General features: G+C 41.4%; 1 protein-coding gene across 4 annotated transcripts in view; it reads right to left on the reverse strand.

Annotated features, from left to right (window-relative positions):
• Nucleotides 1-24,093, reverse strand: part of CCDC149 (coiled-coil domain containing 149) — a 111,860-nt gene that overhangs the window by 56,131 nt on the left and 31,636 nt on the right. For all 4 annotated transcript variants that reach the window (XM_055245806.2, XM_055245807.2, XM_063619754.1 and 1 more), the window contains 2 exons: nt 17,411-17,572; nt 14,554-14,592 (listed from right to left, as the gene is read on the reverse strand). In XM_055245806.2, the coding sequence (XP_055101781.1) occupies nt 14,554-14,592; nt 17,411-17,572 (201 nt within the window). The remainder of the gene's footprint in view (nt 1-14,553; nt 14,593-17,410; nt 17,573-24,093) is intronic.

Below are 24,093 nucleotides of genomic sequence, written 5' to 3' on the forward strand. Positions count from 1 at the left end.
AGCCATTCTGTTTTTTGGTTTCAGTATAGTATGGAATAAATTACACTTTAGAAAATAGGTCTTATGTTAGATGATTTTGCCCAACCTTACACTAATATAAGTGTTCTGAGCATATTTGAGGTAGGCTAGGCTAAGCTAAGCTATGATGTAGGTTGGATGTACTAAACGCGTTTTCAACTTCTAATGTTTTCAATTTACGATGGGTTTATCAGAATGTAACCCCCTTGAGCATCCCTTTGTGATTAAAACCCTCAGCAAAATCTGCATAGAAGGGACATACCTTAAGGTAATAAAAGCTATCTATAACAAACCCACAGCCAACATTATGCTGAACAGGGAAAAGTTGAAAGCATTCCCCCTGAGAACTGGAACAAGACAAAGATACTCACTTTCACCACTTCTATTTAACATAGTACTGGAAGTCCTAGCCAGAGCAATCAGACAAGAGAAAGAAATAAAGGGCATCCAAATCAGTAAGGAGGAAGTCAAACTGCTGCTGTTTGCTGATGATACGATCATATACTTAGAAAACCCTAAAGACTCCTCCAAAAAGCTCCTAGATCTTATACATGAATTCAGTAAAGTTTCAGGATACAAAATCAATGTTCACAAATCAGTAGCACTGCTATATACCAACAGTGGTCAAGCTGAGAATCAAATCAAGAACTCAACCCTTTTACAGACTGCAAAAAAAATAAAGTACTTTGAAAAATGCTGAACCAAGGAGATGAAAGACCTCTACAAGGAAAATTACAAAGTACTACTGAAAGAAATCAAAGACAACACAACCAAATAGAAACACATCCCGTGCTTTTAGATAGGTAGAATCACTATTGTGAAAATGACCATACTGCCAAAAGCAATCTATAAATTCAACACAATTCCCATTGAAATACCATCATCATTCTTCACAGAACTAGAAAAGACAATCCTAACATTCATATGGAACCAAAAAAGAGCCCGCATAGCCAAAGCAAAACTAAGCAAAAAGAACAACTCTGGAGGCATCACACTACCTAACTTCAAACTATACCATTAGGCCATAATCACCAAAACAGCATGGTACTGATACAAAAACAGCAACATAGATCAATGGAGCAGAATAGAAAAGCCAGAAATAAAGTCAAATACTTACAGCTAACTGATCTTCAACAAAGCAAACAAAAACATAAGGTAGGGAAAGGACATCCTATTCAACAAATTGTGCTGTGGTAATTGGAAAGGCACAGGCAGAGGAATGAAATTGGATCCTCATCTCTCACCTTATGCAAAAGCCAAATCAAGATGGATGAAGGACTTAAATCTAAGACCTGAAACCACAAAAATTCTACAAGATAGCATCAGAAAAACCCTTCTAGACGTTGGCTTAGGCAAATACATCATGACCAGGAATACAAAAGCAACAAAAACAAAGATAAATAGATGGGACTTAATTAAACTAAAAAGCTTCTGCAGAGCAAAAGAAATTATCAGCAGAGTAAACAGACAACCCACAGAGTGGGAGAAAAATCTTTGCAAACTGTGCATCCAACAAAGGACTAATATCCAGAATCTACAAGGAACTCAAGCAAATCTGCAAGAAAAAAACAAATATTCCCATTAAAAAAGGGAGATAAGAACATGAAGAAACAATTCTCAAAAGAAGATATATAAATGGCCAACAAACCTATGAAAAAATGCTCAGCATCACTATTTATCAGGAAAATGCAAATCAAAATCACAATGCAATAACACCTTACTCCTGTAAGAATGGCCATAATTTAAAAATCAAAAAATAATAGATGTTGGCATGGATGTGGTAAAAAGGGAACACTCTAACACTGCTGGTGGGAATGTAAACTATTATAACCACTATGGAAAACAGTATGGAGATTCCTTAAAGATCTAAAAGAACATCTTCCATTTGATCCAGCAATCCCACTATTGGGTATCTACTCAGAGGAAAAGAAGTCATTATATGAAAAACACATTTGCACATGCATGTTTGTAGCAGCACAATTCACAGTTGCAAAAATATGGAACTAGCCCAAATGCCCATCAATCAATGAGTGAATAAAGAAAATGTGGTACATATATACACCATGGAATACTGCTCAGCCATAAAAAGGAACAAAATAATGGCATTTTCAGCAATCTGGATGGAGTTGGAGACCATTATTCTAAATGAAGTAACTCAGGAATGAAAAAACAAACATTTTAAGTTCTCACTCATATGTGGGAATTAAGCTATGAGGACACAAAGGCATAAGAATGATACAATGGACTCTGGGGACTCAAAGGGAAGGGTGGGATGGGGGTGAAGAATAAAAGACTACATATTGGGTACAGTGTACACTGCTCAGGTGATGGGTGCACCAAAATCTCAGAAATCACCACTGAAGAACTTAGGTAACCAAATACAACTTGTTCCCCCCAAACTACTGAAATTAAAAAAAAAAAATGTAACCCCCTTGTAAGCTGAGGAGCATCTGTGTAATCATGGATCATATTTGGCAATGACCATGATGTTAAGGGAACCTATTTTCAATGATCAAATATTTGACAGTGGTCAAATTTGACAGCCCTAAATCTTTCAGATTTGGGAGAAAAGTTTCCATTCTATACCATTTCTCCCCCTGCTGTAAGAAATGAGAAGATGGACATGAAGGGAATCAGGATACACCACCCTAAATGATGCCACTTTGGCATAAGGAATCCTTTGAGCTGAAGGCAACTGAGAATCAACAAAGGCAGGAAGAAGAATTCTCTACACTCCCTTTTCTGTCTAAAAGCAAGCATGCATTTCCATTTGAGATGGTGTCACCCACTTCAGTACCAGGAAGAAGAGAGAGACTCCTATCACCAGAGACAGTCGGCACCAAGATGAATCTTGATAGATAATAATGTTTTGTGATGCTAACTGTCTCAAAATGAAGTCACTGATGACAAGTGACAGTGAAACTGTTGACCCCTCAAAGTGATAAACATATGCATAATGGTCTGAGGTGATAATACCTGCTGTGGCTAGGCACCCTGAAAGCTGACGAGAAACTGAAGTCACACGGCAGCTGAGATAGTGAGCGTGCACACTCCGTGGAGGGCCATAAAAACAGCAAAGCAACTGACCATGGAGAAGCATCTGTAGAACTTCTGTCTGTGGTAACTTTGAGGCCGCCTCTGGATACCAGCCGTGGCCGCCAGAAGTTCTGCCCAAAAAGAGCAGTTAACCCCCTGCTGGTCAGCATTTTTAGAAAATTCCGGCCCTCTCTAGTTGTCTGTGGGTGTGTGGGTCTCCCCAGCTACTCACTGTGGTTTGTCCCCCTCTCTCTCATCACTGCCTATGCACTGAATATACTTACATAATTGCTGGTGTCTGAAAGCCTCACAATAAATCGTGAATTTGAAAACATTTAGTTGGCCACTGATTCATTGTGAAACCTCTTGGCCCCTGTTGGAGTTAACATAACTAGGCTGATTCAAACCTGACACAATATTCTTCATAAACAAACCTTACTAAAATAACTCTTATCTTTCATTATTTTCTTCCATATATTTCCTGGTTGCTTTCCCCCAATTCATCATCACTCAAAGCCCAAATCCCCTTTCCTTTGTTAAAATGGCATATAAGCCCCTGAGTCTAACTGCTTCCTGAGTTTTATTTTTTTCTGTGAATTCCCATTGCATGTAAAATGTTAATAAAATTGTATGCTTTTGTCTTTTGTCATTTAAGTTTGTAGGCCCCAGTCACTGAACCTAAGAGGAGAAAGGAAAACTTTTATTTCTCCCACAGACAAAACAAAAAACAAAGTGATAAAAGTTTAAGAGAGGCTGGGGGCAGTGGCTCAGGCCTGTAATCCCAGCACTTTGGGAGGCTGAGGCGGGAGGATCACCTGAGGTCAGGAGTTCGAGACCAGCCTGACCAACATGGCAAAACCCCATCTCTATTAAAAATAACAAAAATCAGCTGGGCATGGTGGTATGTACCTGTAGTCCCAGCTACTCGGGAGGCTGAGGCAGGAGAATTGCTTGAACCCAGAGGTGGAGCGTGCAGTGAGCTGAGATCACACCACTGCACTCCAGCCTGGGTGACAGAGCGAGACTTCATCTCAAAAAAACAAAACAAAACAAAAACAAAAAAGTTTAAGAAAAACCTTTTAATCTTGTGCTATTCCAGACACTAGAAATAGGAATCAAAGGGGTAGGCCACATGTTTTCACCTGTGTCCTTAAATATTTCAGACCAGTAGCCAGGAGAGGAAAAGGCCAATATTCCAGGAACAATCCTGCAAGTTGAAACTGCCTTTGCAAAATTATGACAGTAAGAGAAATCTGACATGGCTTCTAACCTCACAGGCTGGCTGTCTCCACTCATTCCCCAGTGTAGAAAGTAGAAAAGTTCCTCTTCAAAGCTAGTCTTGGTTTAAAAATAAAATAGTAGACACTAGGAATAATAGCTCCTTACTCTAAAGCCTCCTATCAACTATTAGTTCTTAGACTTTAGCCCAGGCATGTCTGGACAGCCGCAGCCTAGTCTTAGCTCATAGCTTATGCCCCTTCCTTATTTGGAAATGTTCTTGCTTCCTTAAACCTTTCATAAGCAACTTCCTCTCTTTCTTTGTTCTTCCCTGCACTTACCTATTTAGGAAAGTTTTAGGCTATTAGCAAATCAGGTATCAGTTTAAGACTGTGAGGTTCAGCTCCAGCCAATGGATGCAGGACACAGCAGTAAGGATGACCCAAATGCATAAGGGATAATTATGTCTGCTTTTCCTTTGCTCAAGTGTGCTCTCACCATTGTTCCATCTGCAATTGAGCACCCTTTCTGCAGAAAGTAAAGAGTGCCTTGCTGAGAGATCTTTTGTCTCAGTGCTGACTTTTCTTCATGGGACCGATTATCTATTTCTAACAATTTTGGTATTTCTAACACCCGGCGTGGGCCAGGCTAACTTTGAGAGAAATTTAGTTTACAGTTTAAATAACAGCCCTTCTCAAAAACTAAACTGCTCTTGTAAAACTAATGAAAATCCACCAAGTTGGAAGGAAGAGAGGGGCCTGAATTCTCCTGAAAGGTAGGTATCGTTAAATAATCACCAGCCATTATTCCAGAGATCACGAGATTTGCAGTTTCCCTAATTATTCCTGCTAATAATGCCACTATTGTAGAACCCAAGATTGGCCTTTTGAGATGTCTTCCTAGGTTTTTGCATTTCTGACAACTGGATAACCTCACTGGGACTAGCCAACTGGTCCTGTGACCCTCACCCAGGAACCAACTCAGCCCAAGAAGACGGCTTCAACTCCCTGTGATTTCATCTCAGATCTAACAGCACTCCCTACTCCCTGGCCTGCTACCTGCCAAATTATCCTTGAAAACCACTAGTCTTCAAATTTTCAAGGAGACTGATTTGGGTGATAAAAAAAACTCTGGTCTCCCGTTCAGCTGGCCCTGCATGAATTAAACTCCTTCTCTATTGCAATTTCCTTGTCTTGATAAATTGGCTTTATCTAGGCAGTGGGCAAAATGAACCCATTGGGCAGTTACAAAGTCATCCCAAATCTTCAGAATTTACTAAATACAGTTGATCCTCAAACAACATAGGCTTGAACCACACAGATCCACTTATGTGTGAATTTGTTTCAACCAAATGCAGATCAAAAATACAGTATTCACAGAATGTAAAACCCATGGATATGGAGGCCCAACTTCTTGTATTCACAGGTTCTGCAGGGCTGACTGGGGAACTTGAGTATGTGAGAATTTTGGTGTACAAGGGGTTCCTGGAACCAATCCCCTTTGTATACTGAGGAATGACTGTATATGTAACCTCACATGGAAAAGTTATTCTATACCATAATATAAAAATGATGTATTCCAGAAAGTCTGGTAACATACCTCTCAATCTGAAGACATATAAATCAGAACTGGAACTCAAAAATTAGAAGAAAACAAGAGAGAGACAGACAGGCAGACAGACATGCAAGCCCTTGACCTAGGCACTTTCTCAAGAAAAGTAAGGAAAAAGAGAATGAGAAAAAGAGACCAGATTTTTACATGTATTAAAAAGTTTGATACTCTGGGACCCTTAAATCCATACCTTCAATATGGGAAAGTACTAGATTAAGCAAGAATACATTTAAAAAAATGTTTGATGAAACATCAAGGGTTCTTGAGAGGTGTGATTGACGGCAAATTTAATTGCAATTTCTACTCTGCTGCCTTGGTCTGATGGTGACTCCTGTGTTAATAGTAATAGAGTGAAACTTGCTTTGCTTAGCAAGGGCCCCCTATTCACAGCAACTGCCAAAGTGATGACCTTTGCTACAGCGACAACTTTCTTAGTTACAAAAAGAACCACCACCCGAGAGCTTATTCGTACATATTTTTTGGCTGTGCAAGGAGACCTTAGCAGCCTACTGCCATCTCGTAATCTCAAAACACACACTTGTGAATGAATGCATTTCCAGGCCCCACAGGCAAATGCTTTTGAATAGGCTTGGGAGGTTGCTATTTAAATAAATGTTTGCTTCATCTTGGCCATTATGATTCTGCATCTGCCACTTAGTGGCTCCATTAATAGCTCCCAAGTTCTTTAGACTCATTGAGCCTAAATTTCCTCATCTATAAATCAGGGGGTGCTTCCACCTTCCTTACAAAATGGTTTCAAGGATTGAAAGGGCTTATGGCAAGGTGCATTAGTCCTCACAATAAAGTTGCTCTTGTTATGATTTGGGAGTGCTCCTAGGGACAGGACCTGGGATTTCTTCCTAGTTTCCCTGGTGTAATGAAAAAAATCATACCATTCAAAGTGATATAAAAAGAAACATCTCAAAGCACTTGAGATCTTTGAAGGAAGTTTTAGGTTCTGAGCAACAAACCAGGAGGTATATACAAAGTCACTGTGATTTGCAGTCACAGGAGACTAAAATAAGCTTGACCAAGGAGACTTTTTTACGGAAATGAAAGGCTCCTTCCCATCCCACAAAGGGCCACTCTATGCTCTGATTTTTCCAGGGTTGTCATCTTGGCGCATGTCACTGTCTAAATAAGCCATCACTTTTTAGAGGCGAGAAGGCAACAGCTTCCTCCTGGACCAAGAGAGATACCTTTCGTGGTATGTCTGCTTGAAATCAAAACAGGAAAAGACAAAGATCTTAAAGATGTGTTTGACTGTTTATTCAAGGAGTTTTCACCGGGAAAATGTACCTCTGTGACCCTGAAGAATCCCGTCTTATAAGAAAATTAACCCAAGATAATTTAAATGCCCCTTTGTCTGCTTTGCAGGAACTGCTTGTTTAGCAAAAGAAAAATATTTAAAGGGTCATTGGAGATCTTTTGGTGATCTCTCACTGCAGTGCAAAGGGGCGCTCTGTGTACACTTCTGCCTGAAGTCACAAGAAGAAATTTTCATTTCAATATCCCATGAGAAGCTATTAGTGCAATCACAGTTGTCTCAATTTCTTCACAGCTTCTTTAACGGATGATTTGCCATTGGAAATTGGTTGTTTTAAAAAGGATTCTGAGTTCCAAAAGAAAGCCTCAACAACTATATTTGTAGAATTACAAGTGTAAAAGTTCTCATCTGTCCTTTAATGCGAAGATCCAAAAAGCAAAAAAAAAAAAATATATATATATATATACATATATATATACACACATATATATATACACACACACATATATATATATATATATATATACACACACACACAAACACACACATATATATTGGTTGCTACAGGAAAGAAGACTGGCTTAGCAGGTAAAAATTCCTAGCTCAATTTCTGGTTCTCTACCGCTCCTAAGCAGAGAGCTTTGAACAAGACACTTATCTTTAGACTTCCAAAATTGGCTGGACTGAATGTTGACTACAGTTTTTCCCAGCTCAAACAGTCTAAGAATTGAATACAGAACAAAAAGCCTGAACTACAGCACCAAACTACAAGCTAGAGGGGTCTGGAATCTAAGCTTCCTCCATTAACCTGCTATGTGTCCTTGGATAAGTCACAGGAAAAATTAAAAATATCCAATATTCATTGAGCACTCTCCAACTAACAGACAATGAGCATCACAGACACCGCCACATCAATTCTTCATAAGAGCTTTACAAACACATCTCAATATCATGTCCATTATGAACAGGAGGAAATTGAGTCTTTGAAAGGTGACACAGTTTGCCCAGTCAGCAAGTGGAAAGGTTAAACTTGAATCAATGCAATTAAGTGCCAGAATCTAAGTTCTTTTTATTTATTGCTAACTGTGATGCTGCCCTGTGCCTTTATGAAAGACATACCTCCCAGTGTGACCTCAGAAGAATGCTGGGAGATTACATGCAGGCATGCATATATGCATGGTCTCTGAAAAATACAAAGTGTTTCAAAGACTAAGAATGTGGTATTGTTTTCTATCTATATTTGAGAAGAACCATCAATACATTTAGAGCAGCAGCTCTTAAATGTGGTCCATGGAACACCAAGGATCTATAGAATGGCTGCAGGTCTGTGACTCCAAGAAATTGAATGCAAATTTTTTTGTGAGCATGTTCTAGAGCAAAGACCCCTGGCTTTCAACAGATTCTCAAAGGTATCACTGATTATAAGTATACAAGAGAATAAGAACCACTGGTTCAGAGAAATGGAACTGAAACAAGGAGAAAATCCAGCAAGGGGTGATCATTGCAATCTTTCCTTCTGAGTCAAGAAACAAACAGGAGAAGAGCCCAGTAAGCTCAGATCACAGAAATTCAACCTTCTGGGTCAAGAAACGAAAGTCACAGCTTCAAGGCCAGTGGGCAATAATATGCTCATTGTGGCATCTTCTCCTTTTCCTATACATAAATCTCGTGACCTCCACGTCACATCTGTTAACTCCATCTGTTAACTCGGCAGCTGGTTCTTGTTCCAGTGCCTTCTGCTTATACAAGGTATGTTTGCTTTGCAGCTGGAGAGGTAAATACTTTCCCTGCTGTTCTGCCTTTGGCATAAATATTTAGCATAACACAGGAGACCCCAACTCAGGGTGTGTGCCTCAATCCCATTCCTGCCGGTGACACAGTTTAGAAACTAATTGTGCCTCTCCCTTTCCATACTTGCCCATGTAAACCAAAACTTTCTGCTTCTGGCTAAATGGAAAGTTTCATGACAACCACCCCCTAAAAATTTAATGCTGCGTTTTCCTCCCCATGCTGAACTATGAAGAGGACACCTTACCACCTACCCTAAAACCAATCACATGCTTAAATAAACTAACAGTAAATAAAAATGTAAAATATGTTAAAGCGGCAAGAGTCTTCTTTTTGCCAACTCCTAGAGTTATTTCTCCACTAGTTTACCCATTACTAAGTCAGAATTCCCTCCCTAATTTTGGACTGTATGTTTCTCTCCTTAGCACTGATTACCATTTAACAACCTATATATTTTAATTGTTTCATGTGTTGTCTGTTCGTAGCATCCCTAGTACAATAACTATATTATTGGTCCAAACCAAGACACCTTGGGGAGTAAAAGAGGACACTAACAGAAATGATCCCAGGACAAGAGGTGTCAATGGAAATGGTCCTGGGTAAGATGAAGGGGTGGTCACTTTCGCTACAATGCAAGTTCCAAGCTCTGGGATCTGGGTCTGCCTTTTTTCACCCCGTGCCCCTCCTGTCCAAATACTTATGGACACACCCATGGGTGCTCACTGAGTCATGGTAGTTACCAGCATGAGCTCTGAGTGGACTGCAGAGGTTCAAAGCTCTGGCTCCATCACCAGTTAGTTACTTATTGCCTTGGGTAGTTTCCTTGAGCTCTATATGCTTTAATTTTCTCCTTTATCAGATGGCAATAACGATAATAGTACCTATCGCACATGGCTATGTGAGAGTTAAATGAGGTCGTCTACAGCAAAATGCCCAGCACAGCAGCCGGAGCTTGGTAAGAGTGAGCACTCAGTGACACCGGCTGCAATTGCTATGATCTGTCCTCCTGCGACTGTTTTAAGAAGGCATGTAAGGCAGATGGCTGTGACACTGTCTACCTCCCACCCCTCTATATGGTGGGAGGAGCTGCCTTTCATCAGCAGCATGCCTGACCACGCCCATCTGACCCTGAAACAGGCCATTGGCCTGAGCCTGGAACTTGGGAGCAGCCTTTTTCTAGCGGCCAAAGGTGTAGGGGCTCTATCCCAGCTGCAGCCGGCAGTCACGCTTCCGCTTCTGAGGAGGAAGCAGGCGCAGAAAAGGAGATGAGAGCTGAGGAGAGGCCTGGGCTCCCGGGCCCTGCTGTGGCTATTCCCGGGGCCCAGCTGCACTTCTGTCTCCCATGAGGGCTGCTCAACCAACTCTTCCCATAATCTATGAGCCGGAACCTGTCTTTGGAGCAAGCTACTTTGAGCGGCAACTGCAACCAAAAGGGTCCCAACAAGGGCAGTGTGTCCTGTTGACAGCCAAGAGCTGTGCTAGACAGAATCAACCTGCTAACATACAATTGTTTAAAAAAGAGATGACAAGGAGGAGCAGCAGGTGAGAAACATTGATGGATGCTCACCTTGTGCCGGGCACTGCACATTGATGGATGCTCACCTTGTGCCGGGCACTGCACATTGATGGATGCTCACCTTGTGCCAGGCACTGTGCTGAGGCCTCTCATTTGACCCTGAGAGCCACACTATGCAGTTGGTACCATATTTATCCCCATTTTATGGATGAGAAAGTTGAGACTCAAGACACTCAAAGGAGCCTTCCCAAAGCCTCAGAATTAGTTTAGCAGACATCATTGCTAACTCCTAACAGCCCTTCCACCCCAAGTGATGAACCAAAGTCGATGAGTGTATAGCAGCCCCCTGGTGCGTGCTATCAGACCAGGAATGGGAGCAAGTCCTACATTGGCCCAGCCAGACTGGTGAGGAGGACTTATTTTCCATGGCTGCATTTTCTGCTTCTCCTGAGGGGAACCAGACACAGAAGGAAGCTGATACTAAATGTAAGAGGAAGCTGATGTGCTTAAGTCTGCAAAATGGTAGAGTTGTCAGGTAAAATACAGAATGTCCAGTTACATTTGAATTTTAGATTAACAATGAATAATAATTTAATATAAGCGTATCCCCAAAATCACATGGCACATACTTTTGTACTTAAAAAAGAATACAATTTTCTACATTCCTATCTGAAATTCAAATGTACCAGGTGCCCCATATTTTTACTTGCTCAATTTGGCACAGTGGAGAGAATGAGTACATGACAACTTCATGAAGCCATAACCCATCAAGTACTTAAAGCTCACATTACCTCTGAACTTCTCACTATGTAAGGTAATTAATTCGTTTATTGTTCAAGCAGTTTAGAACTTCTGTCACTTGCACCCCAAAGCATCCTATCTTGTGTGGCAATCACTGGTTCCAACCCAGGCAGGAAGGCTGCAAAGCCCAAGCTCCCACCATTACACTCAGTCCTAAAGGGACAGAAACTTAATGCCATATGAAAAGCTACAAAGCCAATGTTTATGATGTTGAACTTACGTTTTTAGAGCTGTAAGAATGTAGCTTAACAGACTTACTGGGATTCATCAGATTCTCTTCAGTTGATATAAATTTTTTATTATAAAGTTGTGAAGTGTGAATTCCCCTAAAACTATAAAACTCCTTTATGAATACTAACAAACTCTAAAATAGCAGCAAAGGTGCTGCTTATAACCTCCGAAACCTCAAAACCCAAAACACCTGGCAATTCAGGATTAAGAACTCCAATTTTTAAACATTAAAGATAAATGTCTCCATCCTGGCTAACACGGTGAAAACCTGTCTCTACTAAAAATACAAAAAATTAGCTGGGCATGGTGGCGGGCGCCTGTAGTCCCAGCTACTCGGGGGGCTGAGGCAGGAGAATGGCGTGAACCCGGGAGGCAGAGCTTGCAGTGAGCTGAGATAGCGCCACCACACTCCAGCCTGAGCGATAGAGTGAGACTCCCTCAAAAAAAAAAAAAAAAAAAAAAAAGGATAAATTTCTACATTTTGTTTAGAAAAAAAAGTCAGTGAGCATCACAGAAAAATGTGACTTTAGATCAAACCTGGAGCATTATAAAATAATCCTGTAAGATAGGAAGGGAGCGTATAAGTAAGCATGCTGAATGAATGAATGAATGAATGGGTAACCATAGGACTGAGTTGGTCTCTGAGGATAAATGTGTGTGTGTTGGGCAAACTGTTCACCAGCATAAAAAAGTCTCAAGGCAAGGACCCCACGGAATCAAGGAATTTACATGTGGTGCTGGTACACCATCAATGAGCAGAAGCAGGATGCTGAGTTAGCCATGACAGCTGGGAAGAGAGCAAATCATTCCTGGGTTGCTATCTGCATCCACCCATTTCAAAGTCCTGCTCAGGCACAGAGGCTTCCCTATAACGGGAAACACACAGCATTAACATCAACATCATCTGGACTCCCTTCAAGTCCATAAAAAGCCGTCATTTAGGGCATGTCAGTACAGAACAACTATAAAGTTAAGGAAAGTTCTAACAAAGTTATATACGAAAATAGCTTGCTCTCTCATTCTCTCTCTCTCTCTCTCTCATAAATACATGTATAAGAGAGAGTGACTCGGTGGTTCCAACCCAGGCAGAAAGGCTGCAGAGCCCAAGCTCCCACCACCACACTCTCAATCCTAAAGGGACAGAAACTTAATGCCATTTTAAATGCTACAAAGCCAATGTTTAGGTCATTGAACTTGTATTTTCAGAGCTGTAAGAATGCAGCTTAACAGACTTACTGGAATTCATCAGATTCTCCTTAGCCAATGTAAATTTTTTTATTATAAAGCCACAGAACGTATCTATCTATGAGAGAGAGACACCAAGTTAATCTAGAAATTTTAACAAAACCCCTATCAAAATACCAATAGGATTTGTGTGGGAAGGATCAGAGGAGACTTGATAAAATGTTTCTAGGTTTTATCTGAGAAAAGTATAAGAAGCCTTATACTTTTAAGGTTAAGGTATAACCTTAACATATAAGAAACCTCTGAAAAGGAAGAGCAAAGTGAAGAAGGTTAGCCCAAAAAGATATTAGAAGTGTTATAAAGCAAAATAGTAAGAATAATGTGGTAGAACCACAGGACTTTTCAGGGAGCTCAAAGGAATGGAACAGAGAGTTAAGAAGCAGATCCACATATATATAAGGATTTGATGATAAAAATGTGCATGTAAAACCATTGGTTTGGTCAATAAACAGTGTTGGCCACCGTGCAGGAGAAAAGAAAGTAAAGGCATGTGAATTTTCATGGAAGATGCCTTTTAAGAGTGTGAAGTTGCAGAACCTAAACAGAACAGTATGCACCCACAGAATGGCATGCACCTGCCAAATATTATGTACCTATCAAATGGTGTACACCCACTAAACATTATGTACCCACAGAATGGCATTTACCCACCAAATGGTATCTATCACCCCCTGAATATTATGCACGCACAGAATGGTATGCACCCACCAAATGGTATGCACCCACAGAAGAGCATGCACCCATAGAATGACATGCACCCACTGAATGGTATGCACCTGCAGAATGGTATGTACCCACTGAACAGTATGCACCCACAGAACAGTATGACCCACTGAATGGTATGCACCCGCAGAATGGTATGAACCCACTGAACAGTATGCACCCACCAAATGGTATGCACGCACCAAATGGTATGCACCCACAGAACAGCAGGCACCCACAGAATGGTATGCACCCACAGAATGGTATGCACCCACAACAGTATGCACTCACCAAATGGTATGCACCCATAGAAGAGTATACAGCCACAGAATGATATGCACCTACCAAGTGGTATGTGTCCATTGAATGGTATGCACCCACTGAACAGTATGTATCCACTGAACAGTATGCACCCACAGAACAGTATGACCCACTGAATGGTATGCATCCACAAAATGGTATGCACCCACTGAACAGTATGCACCCACCAAATGGTATGCACCCACCAAATGGTATGCACCCACAGAACAGCAGGCACCCACAGAATGGTATGCATCCACCGAACAGTATGCACCCACCGAACGGTATGCATCCACAGAACGGTATGTACCCACAGAATGGTATGCACCCACAGAACAGTATGCACCCACCAAATGGTATGTACCCACAGAAGAGTATACAGCCACAGAATGATATGCACCTACCAAGTGGTATGTGTCCACTGAATGGTATGCACCCACTGAACAGTATGTATCCACTGAACAGTATGCACCCACAGAACAGTATGCACCTACCAAATGTTATATGCCCACAGCACGTGCCCACTGAACGGTAGGTAGCTCAAGTCCTGTAACCATTGCCCTCAACTCTATTTCCCATCAGGATTCCCAACAAGAAAGGGAATGCAGTCAACTGGTGTACCTCCCCCAACCAGACTTCACTGGGTTTCCTTCACTCCACTCCCAATTTCTCTTTGCAGTTGGAATCTCTACCCACTCCTCCCAATAACAGAAAGAATTCCAGGAAATTAAAGGAAGTTCTCTACATTTTGAGATTCCCTGATCCTACCAACTGCTGCAAGGTATCAATAAAAAAATCTGAGATCAGAAATAAGTCTTACCTGTTTCCTTTTTTCAGGAGGAAGTGATGGATCTCCATCCTACAAAGAAACAAATGCTACATTTTACTCTTTTAAAAAAAATAGATGTACTTAGAAACAAGAAGTTGAATTAAATTATGAACCTAAATGTAGACTCTCCCTACCCTCCCCACCCTGCAGCCAGTAATGTGCTGAAGCAAGCTCAAATATACTTTAAAAAAATAACTACAAACTGAACCAGAGTTATTTTGGAAAAACCTCTAGGGAATCAGTTCCCATTAGGACCAAATCTATATATTTTCTAAAATTGTTTGAATACAAAAAGTGGATTTGTCAAAATTCTTTTTGATCACAGCCTAAACTGAAATAATATTTCATTTGGTTTGAGTTCCTCTTTTAAATAGTTAGAAGCAAAGGAAGAGTGATGGGGGGACACATACACATATAGAGAGAGAGGAAAAGAGAGAGAGAGAGAGAGAGAGAGTTTTCTCTGTGGGCAGAACAATCAATGTTGGGAGGGACAGTATTTGCTCAAAGTTAAGAGGACATTGAAAACTTCTAGTCTTATTAGATTTTTTTTTTTTTTTTTTTTTTTTTTTTTTTTTTTTTTTTTTTTTTTTTTTTTTTGCCTTAAAAGGATTCAGGCCAGGCATGGTGGCTCATGCCTGTAATCTCAGCACTTTGGGAGGCCAAGGTGGGGAGATCACTTGAGGTCAGGAGTTTAAGACCAGCTGGGCCAACATGGTGAAACATGTCTCTACTAAAAAAATACAAAAATTAGCCAGACGTGGCGGCAGGTGCCTGTAATCCCAGCTACTAGGGAGGCTGAGGCAAGAGAAGTGCTTGAACCCAGGATGCAGAGGTTGCAGTGAGCAGAGATTGCACCACTGCACTCCAGCCTGGGCAACAGAGTGAGACTCTGTCTCACAAAAAAAAAAAAAAAAAAAAAAAAAGGATTCCGTTCCTCTCCCTTTTGTGCCACATCAGGGATACAAATATCTCAGGTGAATAAGCGAATGCTCATTAAATGAGCACTCTAATATCTGATGCTGTCCACATATAAGTCAACACGATTTTAACCTGAGGAATCTATTCTATTCTATTTCTACTCCAGGGCAGTTTAATAATGCCAGCACAGATAGTTAAATGTCAGTAATAGTGTCCCACTTAAAAAAGAGATTGCCTCAAAAGCAGCAAGAATGAAAACTAGTATTATGCAGTTGGCATTCTCCATTTCAGTATCATTTGCATCTTAAAAGTTTTGCTATATAAAAACCTAGAGAAAATAAAAAAGCCCAGGATACGAGAAAGGTTACAAAAATTATGGATATGTCCATACTGTGTATTACCATGCAGCTGTTTAAAAGACTGAGTTAAACGCTGGGGGTGGTGGCTCATGCCTGTAATCCCAGCACCTTGGGAGGGTGAGGCGGGTGGATCACGAGGTCAGGAGATCGAGACCATCCTGGCTAACAAGGTGAAACCCTGTCTCTATTAAGGTGAAACCCCGTCTCTACTAAAAATACAAAAAAATTAGCCAAGCATGGCGGCAGGTGCCTGTAGTCCCAGCTACTCGGGAGGCTGAGGCAGGAGAATGGCATGAACCCGGGAGGCAGAGCTTGCAGTGAGCCAAGATCCCGCCACTGCACTCCAGCCTGGGCCACAGAGCGAGAATCCGTCTCAAAAAAAAAAAAAGACTGAGTTAAATCCGTATGCCTAGAAATCTGGATGATTCAGATCTGGATGAGTTAGATCTGTAGGCCTAGAAAGATGTCCAAAATAAAGTGCTGAGGGAAAACAGCATGTTTTATTATTTTTAAAAATAAATTTGGATTTTATTTCTCCATGAATTTTTTTTTTTTTTTTTTTGAGAAGGGTTCTCTCTATGTTGCTCAGCTTGGTCTCAAACTCCTGGGCTCAAGCAATCCTCTCATCTCAGCCTCTCAAAGTAGTTGGGATTACAAGTGTGTCACTGCATTTGGCCTAATATAACTCTCTGCAAGGATGGCAATGCTCTCTATGTACACTCTCCAATAACAGTAGCTATCGGTCACATGAGCCCATGAAATGTGACATTGAGACTGAGGAATGGAGTCTCTTATTTTACTTAATTCTAATTAATTTAAAACTAAGTAGCCACCTGTAGCTAGTGGCCTCTGTATTACTGTAGACTTATGAATCCTCTTTTTAAAGAACTCTATATAATTAAATTAACAAGTAAACAGCCACACATACAGTAGTCCTCACTTGTCCTCAGTTTCAGGTACCTGAGGTCAACCATGGTCCAAACATGTTAAATAGAAAATTTCAACAATAAATAATTTATAAATTTTGAATTGCATACTGTTCTGAGTCGTGTGATGATGAAATCTTGCACCATTCCCCTCCATCCCACCTGGGATGTGAATCACCCCTTCATCCAGGGTATCCATGATGCCTATGTGGCCCACTTGCTAGTCACTTAGGAGCTGGTTTGGCTATCAGATTAAAAAAACAACAGTATATGTAGGGTTTCCTACTATCTGTGGTTTCAGGCATCCACTGGGGGTCTTGAAACATGTCTCCCTTGGATAAGCAGGGAGCCTACTGCAAACACACATGAATATGTTCACAGATGCCAGAGCAAGAAGCATATACATACATACATACATACACACACACACACACACACACACACACACAGAGAGAGAGAGAGAGAGATTAACTTGTGAGTGGGACTGGGTTGTCGAGGAAATAGAGGTGGTGACTTTTACTTCTAAATTTTTCCACTTTGAACTGTTTGCATTTAACCATTTCTAAAGAAACAGCATGTGAAAATCTCTTTATATCTTAATTCAGGGAACAGGAAAGTCGCCGAACAGGGCAGCCTAACACTTACAATCAGCTCTCGGTACTTCTTCTTCAGTGACTGGTGGCGCTCCCGGAGCTGATTGGCCATGAGTTTGTACTGGTCCCTTTCCTGTTGACAGGTGTCCAGCTCCTTGGAGAGGATCAGCAGGGCTTCCTTCTTACTCTCCAGCTTCCTCTTACACACCAGGTACTGCAGAGCAAACAAATCCAGGCAACAGGTCAAAAACATCCATGGGCCTCCATTTAACACACACCGTACTTCACATACCCTGTGGGGAATTTTTGCCATTCTCATTTTTAGAGCTCATATGCCCAGAGAGACATTTTTCAGCAAATGACATGTACTTTAGGCTTCTACAGTGCTAACATGAAGTGCCCTCACGACAGAACCTAAACCTTGGACAAGTAAGTTAAAAAGCAGAACGTTTTAAAAAGTTGCATAAATGGATAAATAAGTAGACAGCTGGACTCCAATTTTGTTTAAAAAGGATTTATATATCCAGATAAGATTATGTAAAATTTTATTAAGATATTTAATAAAAACTTTATTAAAATGTTACTAACGATAATCTCTTGGTAGTAAAATTATTTACCCAGGTTTTAAAATTTTTCTTGATGCTTTTCTGTGTTTTCTAAGTTTCCAGAGTAAACCTACACGGTTTTTTGTCTGTTTGTTTGTTTTTTGAGACAGAGTCTTGCTCTGTCATCCAGGCTGGAGTGCAGTGATGTGATCTTGGCTTACTGCAACCTCCACCTCCCGGGTTCAAGCAATTCTTTCACCTCAGCTTCCCAAGTAGCTGGGAATACAGACGCACACCACCATGCCCAGCTAATTTTTGTATTTTTAGTAGAGATGGTCAGGCTCTTTTGGCCAGGCTGGTCTTGAATTCCTGACCTCAGGTGATCTGCCCACCTTGGCCTTACAAAGTACTGGGATTACAGGTGTAAGCCACCACGCCTGGCCCATATAGTTTTTATTGTAAAAAAAAAAATGCCCCAAAAAGTTATTAAAAATAATTGAACCATAAATCACCGCAATAGATTGCACCTGCCCACCAAACTCAGCAGCTATTTTCTCACTTGCAAATTCATCCACTAACATGGCCCTGACGTGTTTAACTTCTCCTATGATTCAAATGCAGGCACTCCCCATCCAGAGACCAATCTTAGGAGCTAAGTATTTTAGCCACATTTTGAATTCACCCAAACAAGTTGAGTACATCTGGTTGGAACTCTTGCCTCAGAGTGATGAGATTTCTTCATCCTTCCTTCTGCTCACTCTCCTGCACCGCGAACCACCCTCACCTAAGTCTGACCCACCATACTGGCCAGTGGGGGCCCGAATAGGACTCTTCACTTTTTATTGGATATATTGCACCGTCTGGTATTATTCACATATGTGAAATGTGGCACTAAATACCTTTTGAATTTGCCCCGTAAAAGACCAAATTCAGAGCATTCACGAAAACAATTTACAGTTTCATTATATACTCTGACATGAGTACTTTGTCATTATGGACGCTCACACAAAGCAGAGCGAGAATCAGCACTCCCATTCCACTGGAGTCAATGCTCTTTTATGGACCAAAAGCATTACTCATATATAGTGCTTGCTAGGAACTGACTTTGTTAAGTTCAATTTCAAATAAATGAAAGGGGGAAAAAGAGAGTTTTGTGCATTTGCACAATTTTTTTTTTCCTGAAAAAAAAAAAAAGTAATTGCTTAGCTTCAAAAACAAAGGGGAAAGAAAAGGCATTCTGAGACGGATTTGAGTTCTAAAAAAGGACACTTCCACCTTGGATGAATTTTATTCCTGGCAGTAATGAGGTTGGAATCCTGCCTTAAAATGTCTTGGATTTTGAGACGTTGACATCGTCTTCATGGAGGCAAAATGGTTCTGTTGCCACAGTGATTTCTCAAGAGTAAAATCCCCAATGAGTAAATATCAGAAGAGAGTGGCTCAGAAACCCAAACTGCAGTGTCCTCAGGGACATATTGAGATTTCACAGGAAAAATACCATTTACACACAATTTAACACATCTGCCCTTGTTCCTCCAGTTCTTCTCCCGTAATCAGCACCCTTGGTTGTCAGCACTGTATCGGTGACCCAAAGACAGTCACCTTTATCCCTTCAATTTATCAGATTCAAACCCGAGGCCCCAAAGACACTCGTGCCTTCCGACTTAGGGGACAAAAATCCTCATGCATGAAGACATTGGAAGCTGCAGTAGGTAAGCTCCGCAGGAACATCCCACCTATTGAAGGGTAACAGGTAAGGGCCACTGCTGACTGTCAAAGTGGAAATTCAAGTTCCTTGACCTTGAACAGCTCTCTGTTAGGGTCCAAGAGAAAAGCCATTTCACTCACAAGCCACGGTCCAAATAGGGCCATGAAAGCTGTGAAGGGCAGTAAAACGCCTCTCTTGCTTCTGGGTCTGAGGTACCTGGTAGAAAACAGGCACAGAGGCCTCTGCTGAGACCCCCTGGCCCGGGATTTGAAGAGCAGAAGCTCTGTAGGTCCCAACAATTTTACTCCATGTTATTTATTTTTATCAGCAGGACAAACCTTAGGCTGAAGACTCATTTGTAAAGTAGATTGAAGCAGAGCTCTGGCTGAAGGTGAGACACCTTCCCTGTAGTTCTGCCATACCCTGGCATAACAGTCTTTGGCATCTATAAGGAACCCTAGAAAACATGCTCTCTGCCAGGCACAGTGGCTCATGCCTGTAATCCCAGCACTTTGGGAGGCCAAGGTGGGTAGAACACCTGAGGTCTCAGGAGTTCAAGACCAGCTTGGACAAGATGGCAAACCCCCTCTGTACTAAAAATACAAAATTAGCCAGGCATGGTGGCATGTGCCTGTAGTCCCAGCTACTGAGGAGGCTGAGGCAGGAGAATCACTTGAACCCGGGAGGCAGAGGTTGCAGTGAGCCGAGATCGCACCATTGCACACCAGCTGGGCAAAAAGAGCGAAAGTCTATCTCAAAAAAAAAAAAAAAAAAAAATTAGCTGGGCATGGTGGCAGGCGCCTGTAATCCCAGCTACTTGGGAGGCTGAGGCAGGATAATCGCTTGAACTCGGGAGGCGGAAGTTGCAGTGAGCCAAGATCATGCCACTGCACTGCAGCCTGGCTGACAGCATGAGATTTCATCTCAAAAAAAAAAAAAAAAAAAAAAAAAAGAAAAGAAAAAGAAAGCACTGCTATCACCTGGGATGCTTGTTAAAATGCAGACTCCTGGGCTCCAGCCCAGGCCCACTAAATCAGAATCTCTGGTGCCTGGCTCAGGAATCTGCATTCTTAGCCCATGGTCCAGATGATTCTCGTCCAGTCCATACTCTAAAAACTCAGGCTCTGGAAGCCTCAAGCTTCACACTCTCAAAAGTTAGAACCAACTAAAATGGTCTGGAGGGACTAAGAGGCCACAGATAGCCCACAAATTCAAGGGCAAGGAACAGTCTCAGAGCCATTCCGTTGAGTGTCTGTGCCACCTTTTGTAGCTTTTGGGATTTTAAACAAGTACAAACATGGACTACAGTTTACTGCCTCTAGTCAAAAATCTTATACAGTCATGTAGTCCACAACAACACTTTAGTCAATGGCAGATTGCATATATGATAGTGGTCCTACCATAGAAAGGTGGTGGTACCTTTTCTATGTTTAGATACGTTTAGAAACACAAATAGGTATCATTGTGTTACAATTGCCTTGTATTCAGTACAGTAATGAGCTGCATACATTTGTAGCCTAGGAGCAATAGGCTGTACCACATAGGCTAGGTGTGTAGTACACTGTGTCATCTAGGTTTGTGTAAGTACACTCTATGATGTTCACACAATGACGAAATTGCCTAGCGACACACTTCTCAGAAAGCAACCCTGTCGTTAAGTGACGCATGACTGTATATGCATGTCTCATCAAAACAACAATAGAAAACTCTAGGAAGTGGGGAGAAGGGAGTGTTGGAGAATGAAATGAAATTTCTTGGCCTCATTCTAAAAAAGTAAAAGTGTATTCCCTGTAATGACAGCTGTTAAAATGTCCCATTTCTTATCCCTGTGATTGGAAACAAACAACAAAAAACTACACAGAAAAAGGTCATGAAGATCCTTCTTAGTGGGCAGCTTTGAATAACCAGCAAATATAAGGCTGGGGCATTAGAAGGAACCCAAATTAGAATGGAAAACCAGACAAGCTAAGTCTCTGTGCTCAGGCTGTTTAGGCTCCCAGAGGAGGATCAGTAACTATAGATAGCAGATCCAGCAATGGGCTCATCATGAACTGCAGGTACCTTGGGAAAGCCATAAAACACAAGGACCAAAAGAACGCACACTCCCCGGGACTCGTTTCCACACCTGGAAGATGACGGGGTTCCCAGGGCACTCACCACCTTGAGGAACCCACGATTTCAACACCACTGTCTAATATCACTGGATATAAAGAGTGCAGGAGAAAGCACGGGGTAAGGGCTCCAGTCCAGAAGGTACGACTCACTTTGAGCACCCAGAACTTGCTTTCTCTGCCTTGTCTAAGACAGAGCTGGCTCAATGATTTCCAAAGACTGTCTGTGGCCAGAGTATTTCCAGAATCTCTGGACAGTCACTTGGTGGGACAGGGTGCTGGGACTGAAGCTGCATTTGTAGCAGCAATTTATAACAGAGTGAGAAAAGGCCAAACGTCTGTTGGGTCAATATTCATGGCTCTTGCTAATATTTCTAGTTCTCCTTTCCTTCCAGGTATGTGGCAGGACTATCTATCCCCCCTGCTTTTGGGTAAAGCAGAAACATGGACCCTGTTTTGCCCGATAAAATGGGATTGGAATGGATGTGAGTTGCTTCAGAAGGAAGGCACTTGAGAGGAGAGGTGAGAATTGCCGGGCTTTCTCCTTCCCTGCAGCAACAATGGTGGAAGTGCAGGTTGCTATGGGGAAGCCACAGGATAACAGAGCTTAGAGGGGCAAGCACAGCAGACAACTGCCTGGAGAGCCATTTGGGCCCACAGAGAACTTTGTGTGATCCAGAAAAAAATTATTGGTGTGTCAAAGTACTAAGATTTGAGGGTTTGTTACTGAAGCATAACTTAATCCATCCTGACTCATATGGTCTATACCAAAGAATGGGACTGTCTGGGGGGGGGAGAAAGGTTATACTTGCCCCTGGGCTGTGTGTCCACTGAGTTACCACACTGAGGATGAGGGTTCATGTGATCACTATTAGTAGTGCTATTGATGACAAAAAGCAAGGTTTTGTAACACATGCTTTACCTGTATAATCTCCTTTAACCCTCAGGACAATGCAATGAAGTTACTGTGCTATCATCTGCATTTTATAAATGAGGAAGTGAGGCTTAAATGAAAGTGTTTGCATAATGTGCCAAGGGATTGCAAAGCCAGAATTGGAACCCAGCTCGTTACAGAGCCAAGTCTGTGGAACCCCAACTCCTGACAAACTAAACATTCTGGGCCTTACCCCCAAAAATCAGAATATTCATGGAGTTGGTTACCACATCTAGTTGGTATTCCTAGTACAAGGAAACAAAGAAAGAGACATTTTGAATTTGGCTACTTTTCTGGACCTAGAACAAATAGTAATAAAGGTTTTATTGATTCAAACAACTTTTTCTAAAACTAGTGGGTCTGCCACTTATTTCCTCAGATGCAAAGCCTGAAGGAAGATGGAAAAAAAATGTTTAAAAATCCACAAGCCTCACTACTCTCTCCTCTTTATGAGGGAGCCAAGTGGAAACAGTAAGGTTTCCATTCACTTGTAAGAAATGGGACAAACTAAAGGGCCTCAGAAAGGAACTAGAAGGTTCTTTTCTCAAAAGCAGTTTGATCGCAACAGGAGTTTTCTGTAAGCTATAGTTGGCCTCATTATTCAGTCAAATATTTTCTGGTTGCCTTCTATGTGCTGGGCACTGAGCTAAGTATTGGGACTCTCATGGGATAAATGATATTGTTGGATTTTGAAAAGGAAAGGCATGATACCTGGACAACAAAACGTTATTTCCTGCTATCTGGAATCCTGAAGGTTCTGAAAACTGAAAATGTGTTCCTATCTCGTTAGTGACCTAAACTGATGAGAGGGTGTCTATGGCCTTTATCCCATGGAGTGTGAATATTCATGCATTTGCTGAAGAAAAATCAGTGTGTTTGATCCCTGGCTGCTGCCTGAGACTCTGCTGGGGATGACATATAATATACAGTGTGTGTACTGCATTTCATTTCAGATTCCCAAAACTCCTGCATGAGAAGCACATATGGGCTCCAAGGACTTTAGATATGGAATTTTTTATTGGAAACTCACCCTTACAAATCTCTACAGTCTCGATGATGAATGTGTGACTAAAATCAAACGTTTCTCCAACAGTAATTGCCCAAATAGCTAAGCATTCATTAGATTTCTACTTCTTCACATAGGCCAAGAAAAACTAAAAATGCATTAAATGCAGTAAATCTTCAAGCTTCCATATGCTTATGCGCCTGTTCCCGCAGCCTCCTAACTTCCTTATCCTTTAGAGTCAGCACTGAATGCTGGAGCTGGGATAAACCTCACGGATAACCCAAGTGACTTGCCCAATTGCAAAGAACAAGGCTCCTGACTTCCAGCATATTCCATGACAGTGTTTTCCAAATTGTGGGTCATGATACATTAGTTGCAACCCGTGTTTTCTTTTTTTTTTGTTTTTAAAGATACAGAACAGAGCAGAAAAT

The sequence above is a fragment of the Symphalangus syndactylus genome, chromosome 16 (genome assembly GCF_028878055.3).
Source record: "Symphalangus syndactylus isolate Jambi chromosome 16, NHGRI_mSymSyn1-v2.1_pri, whole genome shotgun sequence".
In the NCBI taxonomy this organism is placed as follows: domain Eukaryota; kingdom Metazoa; phylum Chordata; class Mammalia; order Primates; family Hylobatidae; genus Symphalangus; species Symphalangus syndactylus.